The sequence below is a fragment of the Mus caroli genome, chromosome 2, assembly GCF_900094665.2.
Source record: "Mus caroli chromosome 2, CAROLI_EIJ_v1.1, whole genome shotgun sequence".
NCBI classification, from domain to species: Eukaryota; Metazoa; Chordata; class Mammalia; order Rodentia; family Muridae; genus Mus; species Mus caroli.
The window spans coordinates 122,951,357-122,959,133 of NC_034571.1; the positions used below are offsets into that span (position 1 = coordinate 122,951,357).

At 43.2% G+C, this 7,777-nt stretch overlaps 1 protein-coding gene across 2 annotated transcripts in view; it reads right to left on the reverse strand.

Annotated features, from left to right (window-relative positions):
- Window positions 1–2,309: 2,309 nt before the first annotated feature.
- The window catches only part of Snrpb (small nuclear ribonucleoprotein polypeptides B and B1), a 7,924-nt gene continuing 2,456 nt past the window's right edge, over window positions 2,310–7,777 (reverse strand). The window contains exons 3-8 of one of the 2 annotated variants that reach the window (XM_021184931.2): window positions 7,650–7,693; window positions 5,953–6,064; window positions 4,274–4,426; window positions 3,703–3,841; window positions 3,274–3,399; window positions 2,310–2,611 (exon numbers count right to left, since the gene is read on the reverse strand). In XM_021184931.2, the coding sequence (XP_021040590.1) occupies window positions 2,601–2,611; window positions 3,274–3,399; window positions 3,703–3,841; window positions 4,274–4,426; window positions 5,953–6,064; window positions 7,650–7,693 (585 nt within the window). In that variant the 3' untranslated portion in view covers window positions 2,310–2,600. Of the gene's footprint in view, window positions 2,612–3,273; window positions 3,400–3,702; window positions 3,842–4,273; window positions 4,427–5,952; window positions 6,065–7,649; window positions 7,769–7,777 lie in introns of both variants that reach the window. The other variant, XM_021184922.2, reaches the window with a different exon arrangement.

A 7,777-nucleotide genomic window follows, 5' to 3' on the forward strand; every position in this document is an offset into this window, starting at 1 on the left:
CCTGAGACCAAGGAATGAAACAACCCCCACAAGGTGTTCTCTGACCTCCATGTGCACTCCACGGTTCACACTCTCACATATAAACACTACATTTAATTTTAAATAATTAAAGGCTAGGCTAAAGACACAGTGCAGCGTTAACAGCACTGGCTGCTCCTGCAAAGGAGTTAGACTCCGTTCCTAACATCAACAGTGACTCACAAGGGATATGGCACCTAGTCTGGCCTCTGGAGAAACTGGGCAGGGAGAGTATACTTAGGAACATACAACCGCCAAGATACTCCCATATAAATTATCTTAATATAAAAAAAGAATATTTTTGAGTATATAAAAACATAACAAAAAGGAACGAACACCCAGGGGAAGTGGCAAGCACTGTATGCTGGGATTCCATTTTCCTTCAAGTCACTGGATTTGCAAATATTTTTCCCTTCATCCTTTGGTACACTAAACTTCACAACTCTGATAAGTCCCTGGCACCTTTTGTTGTTGCTTATGCTTTCAGTGTCAAACCTAAAAACCCACCATCGTAGTGAATAATGGTTTGTATTCCTTATACTCAGTCTATCTTTTTACCTTTCCTAGATTGTTGAGTGAGGAGAATGGAGTGCAGTAGAGGTCTGTGGTCATTCCTGTCTCACTCAACATTACCTGTTTGAGCTGCTTTTTTTAATTACCTTCAAGCTTATCTCCATAGTCCAGGGCGTCTCTCAATTCCCATCTCTACTCACAGTCCATGCCTAGATGCAACTATTGTACTCTATCACAGCTTTGACAGCTACCTAGACCTTAAACATCTTACTTTGAAAATTGTGGCTGTTCAAGACTCCCTGTGGTACACAAAATTAGCATGTTTCTTTTAAACTATTCCACTAGACTTAAGAGAATCAAATTCACTTAAGTGGTATAACTAGCTTAACAATCATGTTCCAACCCATCTTTCCTCATTTCCTTTCACAATTTTTCATTTTCAGAAACCTTAGACCTCTTTGGTGCCTATTCTCCTGGTTGCTATCTGTGATCACTAACCTTAGTTGTCAACTTGACTAAATTTACAATTAACTAAAAACTGGGTGCACCTGAGGCATTTTTTTCTTAATAAAATCACTTGAACTGGGAAGACCCAATTTTAATCCAGATCTTTTGAGGTGGAAAGATCCATCTTTAATTGGGCCTTCTGCTGACAGCCTATATAAAGCACATGGAAAACAGAAACGTGCCCTTTGCCTTCTTACTCTTGCTGGCACAAGAGAGCCACTTCCTTGAGATTGTGGTGAATACTGAAAACAGACATCCAGCCTTGTGGACTAAACTACTGGATTCTTGGACTTTCTATGGATAGACAGCCATTGTTGGACCAGTTGGACTACAGTCTATAAGCCAATCTAATAAACTAGCTTTTATAATTCATTTTGTAAGCTCTGTTCTAGAGAACTCAATTCACTATCCCAACTATTAGTTTCCTTTCCAGACTGACACTGGTATAGACTTGTATCCATTTCTACCCTACAACTTTGCTCAATTTGTTCACTCACTGGCTGCCTATGGACCTGCAGCTTCCTGAACACACAATCCTATCATCTGCAGTTACTTACTCTCCTAGCTACACATCTTCTTCCCACTGCCCTAACTACAGCTTCCAGCACCCAGTGGAGGCACAGCCACAGCAGGAGCTTCATGTTGTTGGCTGTGCAGCCACTCCCCATCCTGACAGTGCAGGGAATCAAATCTAGCTTTGCACATAATGGACAAATATTCCATCATTAAGCCACATTCCCCAGCCTTAGCTGAGGGATTTGTATTATTTAGCATTTCTTCTGTTCCCAGTTTGATCATGAAAGGATAATGGGATTGATCGCTGACTCTTCACCCCTGCTAATGTGACTTTAGAACTACCACTGCATGCCAAGAAACCAAACACCTCCATGGCTCACCACTAGTCTTGATGCACTAAGTACCAAGACTTAATGCTGCTCACTATCTCTTCATCCAAACAAACTGGCAAGCCCATTACAAGTAGGTTACAGTGTGTGCTGTGCGGCCCTGAGACAGTTATACAGAAGCTACCCACAACCCCTCAAGAACATTTTCACTTTTAGTGTTTGTTTCATACCCAAGGGATGATATTTATTTCATCAAACTGATCTTTACATTTGGTGGGCAAAAAGCTTCATACTGATTCACCTTTGTAATTTTCTTAGTCCAAACAGTAAAATACTAGTGGGAAACAGCTAAAAGTATGATTTAAATTTCCAAGGTAACCTTTTCTAACTATTATGCACTCTGAAGACAAATGAATATATCAACTCTATGTATAACAGTCTCTTAGTTTATTATAAACCAGCTTCATAGGCCACAGAGAAAAAGGACTATGTACATACAGCCTTTTGCGAAGGAAACAGGCAAGGAGCTGAGGAGAACCAAGATGAGTCTAGGGCCTTGGAGGGCACATTTCCCAGGGAGGGAGCCCTGAAAGGGAAACCAGACAATCCAGGGAGACTCCATGAACTGCATAACAAACAAACAGGTCTGTGGTAACCTGACCCTGGGGAACAGAGTCCACATCGCCTCTGAGCTACTGACATAATGCTGTGTGAAGATCAAAGCAGACCTAAAGCAAGAGAAACAAGTTTTTAGTCAGTATCTGATCTATAACTCAAGCCCCCAACTTCCCGGCTCTATAAGTAGCTATCAAGTGTCTACAGGGACATACATGCAGAGCTAGTTGGAGACATTCCTGGAGCTACGTCTGAAAAAACTACAAATGCAAAAATCAGAGACATAAAATAAATGGTCATAAAATTTGACCACTACTTAAGACCTACTATGAAGACTTCATAGAAAGAACACAGGGCTGGTAGTCAAGATGCCCTCTGGGCTTTCTTTTTGGGGAGAGGGGGCAAGAAAGTCTCACAACCTGGCTGACCTCAAAATCAGAGCTCTATCTGCCTCCTGAGTGCTGGAATTAAAAGCATGGGCCACCATGCCCAGCAAGAAAGATACTCCTAAATTAGTCAAGGGCATCAGACAGTCTCTACTGTGATCTCAGACACTCTCATCTGGGTTGAGCCATGAACACATCTCTGTTCTGGAAGCAAAGCCGACCAGTTAAATGCTTACCTCTCCTCGATACTTCCAGGACATAGCTAACCTCCAAGACCTCACTTCCCTGAATTTGAGGCCCCAAAATGGATGTGGTCTAAAGCAAACCTCCAGTTCCTGCCCTAGTAAATTCTAGGAAAAGCAGCCAAACTCAGTGTTTTAGGCACTTACCTCGCATGCCTGGAGGAGGAGGCCGCATCCCAGGAGGGGGCATGCCCATTGGAGTTCCTCGGCCAGGAGGAAGCCCCATTGGGGGACCCATGGGAGGCCGCATGCCAGGAGGTGGGCCCATCATACCTGGAAGAGAAGAGCTCAGGTGACCTTCTAAAAGATGGAAGGAAACATACAAAGCTGTCTACCAAGTCAGAAGGTCTAGTTCATCCTCTCAGCCTCACAAGCAAAGTGGCCCTTGAGCCAGAGTGGCATTCCTAATGGCTCTTGTCCAGCTAGTTCCCAGTTCAGTCAGCCAGGCTGGATCTCAGAGTAATCCTGCTTAATTACACAGACGCATCATCAGCTTCAGTCAAGGATCTATTTCATCATGAATCCAGCTAAGGCACTGTGTGACTAATGCTAGTGTCCTTTGATGACGATACTCACCTGGAGGAGGGGCCCCTCGGCCCATAGGTGGAGGAGGACCCCCACGACCAGGTGGGTACTGAGTTGGGGCTCCTGCAATACTGGCTGTGGCTGCAGCTGCAGCAGCTGCAACAGTGCCTCTTCCTTGTGGGGTCATCACCTAAGGAAATACAGAGGAATGAAAGCAATCTTCAGTGCAGCTTCCTACTCTTCTCCCAAACTGCACTGAGCATCATGGAGTCCTAGAGCTACAGCTCATGCCATTACTTTCCATGTAAAAGTCGTATGTATCAGAAAGCCTGAGTGCTCAATGTCCAGTCTCTTGGCCTGATATTAATATTAAGAGTTCCCAATCCAACTTGGGAAAAGCACTTGTACTTTTAATTAAAACTGGTGACATGGGAAGAGAAATGTCACGGGAACAGTCTCCTAATTTCAGTTGACCAGAATACCTTTTGTACATCTCTTCATACAGTAATAACTGATAATCGTGTCATCCACGAGACTGGTCATTCTGGACTCTTCCCCAAGCTGTGGGTTTGCCCTTATCCTTTCGGCTACCAGAAACTACTATCTTCCTCCAATACCTCACCTGTTGGGATGGCCCTCCAACACCTCGGACTGGCCCAGCAAGTCCTGCAGGAGCCTGGGGCATAGGAACACCAGCCGGGATTCCTCTGCCAGCAGCCCTGCCGATGCCTGGCCCCCCTGCAGCTCCAGCAAGTGGCACTCGGGCAATGCCAGTCTGAAAAAGAGAAAGAAAGATGCTGTAATACTCAGTGTCTTCAAGAATTCTAAGTACATCTTTGGAATAGCACTGCCTAAACCTCTCAGATCTATAAGGCAAATAAACAGCACTAACTGTATAGCCTAACATCATTCCTCCTCCATGCAAAACCAAGAAACCTGTCACCCCTTAAAAAACTACATCTTAAATCTAGAGACACCTGTCACTCAATACCTACATTCATTCCCAAAAGAATAAAGCCGGAGTCAAAGCTCAAAACTATGAGTAAACATAGAACGTGAGCTGGACACAGACACAGACATAAATGACAGTGGCCAAATAATACCTTATACACATTTACCAATGAGAAAAGCTGTACTGCAGAGTTTAAAATACCAAAATGAGTGAGATAAACTACTCTGTACTCACTGGAGAGGCTATCTCAAAGTCATCGGCAGATGTAAAGCAAAGCAGGGGGGGGTAACTGAAAATATTTATAAAAATTTTTCACGTGTTACATACCAACCATGTGTGAATAAAAATAAACACGGGAGCTGAAGCTACAACTCTGTGGCAGAGTGCTTACCCAGCATACATGGCACCCTGGGTTAAACCCAAGCATGGCAAAAATTAAAACAGATGCACACACACATAAATACAGGCTAGAAATATTCTCCCAGTTGGCAATGTCTCAAAGAGAAAACGAATTTGGCCAGGTTCTTTATAAGAGAGCTCTATTTAGAAACATATTTGGTGTTTATAGAACCAAGAACATCTGGGATCAAATGTCAGGTTTACCATTTACTAGCTATGACATCTTAGGTGAGCTAAAACTCAGTTCATTTCATCCATAAGGTGAGGTGGGGTTTTTTTTGTTTTGTTGTTGTTATTTTGTCTTTTTTCAGAGCTGAGGACCAAACTCAGGCCCTTGCACTTGCTAGGCAAGTGCTCTACCACTGAGCTAAATCCCCAACCCCAGATGATAATTTTCAAAAAGCAAACTAAAAACCCCTTACGATGATTAAATAAAACACTAACATCCCTGGTGCACAGGTAATAAATAATAATAAATGCTAATATTCTCTAACTACCAAATAAAACATTCATAAATTCTATTATTTGGAGCTGTTTTGTTATTGTTTTTGTTTGAGACAGGGTCTTATACTATGTAGCCCTGAAATCATAGATCCCCTTGCCTCTCCTGGGACTGACGGCTTGCACCAAAGTACCCAGAAGGACTGTTAATTTTTTTGAGATAATTACAGTTGCCCCTTTCCCTTTCCTCTCCCTTTTTACTAATTGTTGTTGCATACATATACAGAACTGCTGGGTGACCAATATGGCCTCAGGCAGCTCTCTGATGATTAGGATTCCTCTGGGCGTGGGCATTAAAGTCACAAATTCTAGCTGTCTCTCCACTCACTGGCAAGGTAGCTGTTTTAAGATTTCATTTACTATCTGTAAAGGGATGCAGAGCCAGAGTACCTGACAGAGCCTGGCTCTCATAAGGGCCTCCCTTCAACAGGTACTCAGGAAGGACTTACATCTTTGGGAGGAGGTCCTTCTACTGTCATGGAGACCAGGTTCTCCCCTCGAAGCAACACCAGACCAAGGACTCGCTTCTCTTCCCTTTCTGCTTGTTTGGAGTTCTTTGGCCTAAAATTGAATTTTTAGAAGAAAAATAAGCAAGTATTAGAAGGCAGGGAACATTAGGTTTACCAAGGTCGGCTGTGTATTACATGATCTGACAAATAGTATATAAACTTTCTAAAACAGGCAGTACCCCAGGCAAGGTGATCTCACATGGAGATAGCTAGCTGTTGTTTCCTACCAAGCCAAGTAGACACGAAGACCAGGAAACAGGACAAGCAGCAAGAAACCCCAGCCATGGCTAAGATGCTTCCACAGCCAATGGCAAAGCCTTTCCTGGTTGTCTCAGCTACTACCTTGTTTCCTCCCTTCAGCTTAAGACTTCACAGAAAGAGACAGGCTGAACAATTCTTTATCAAAAGTGAGTGACTGGCTCCACACCCACGCAGTGTACGATTCAACCTCAAGGCCTACTACAATCCACCCTTCACCTTATATGAGAAACAGATGGAATAAAGGAAAGAGATTCCACACACACAGATGCTGACTTTTCACAAGGGTGACCTCAGGCCAGAGCCCACCCCAAACAAACCACCAAAGTCGATGAATGGGATGAGGGTGAACTAGGAAAACTAACAAGATGGGAGCAGGAAGCTATAAAGACAAAATGTCCTGATTTTTAAAAAGACAACTTGATTTTATTTTTTTCCTTTTTTAGCTCATACTGGTTTGTTAAATAAGCCTATAGTGTGGCTTTTCATAATGGAAACTAATAAGTAGTCAAGCTTTTTTTCTCATTAACTTTATTTAAAACACATTTTTCAACATTTTTTAAACCGGAAAATCAGTTTTGTTTTTAAAATGGGAGTTCCACACTGATCTGCTGGTCCCACTCTAACACCTACCAAGCACTCAGACATCTCTGCATTTTTATTCTATACTTGATCTTGGGCCACAAAAGAAAACAATCTCAAAAAGAACTTAAGGGAATTCAGTCAGTCCATAATATGAATGCTGCATAGGACAAGAGTGTCATATGACAAGGCTCACCATCTTGTTGAGCCTCAAGATGTCCTGAATATATAAAACAGGACTGAAATAGACCACTTTGTTTAAGGGCCTGAGTTAGCTAGTAACTTACAGAATTGCAGCAAACCAGAAAATATCTCCATTTTTTTAATTTTTATTTTTTAGAAAATGTCAACAAAAATGACTGGCCCCAAGCCCACATGGGGAGCAGAGCACTTACCCTGAAGAGGGTCAGAGGCTTCTTAAAGCAGTTTCAGACCAGGCCGCATTAGGAGAGCCCTGTAGGCTACAGCTTTACAAATAGGTAATGAGGCCAGAAAATCAAGCTCTCCCCCCTCACACACCTGTGGGGAGAACATGAGAGCCCTTTACCCCAGTACCCAGGGGCATGCAAATCAGAGTAATTAAAAGCCTAGCAGCCCTCCTCACCTCTTCCACTTTGCTAAACTCAGAGAGCAAGGTTTGCGGGATGAAGGAAGCTATGTCTTGGTGGCCAACTGTCCCATTTAAGTCAAAAGCAGGAGAGCAAGAGCACTAGCTGCATTAGCATCCCAAATGTGGCCCACCCCTCCCATCCACTTCCTCCTCAGCTCCTTCTCCCGCCAAACAGCCCTCTCCTTACTTGATCTTCCTAAACTCATCACAGTCACACAGAATCAAATTCATGTGCTTGTCGAAGGCTTTGAAGGTCCCGATGAAGATCCGGCCATCCTGCAGGATGCACCTCATCCTGTAGTCAATGTGCTGCAG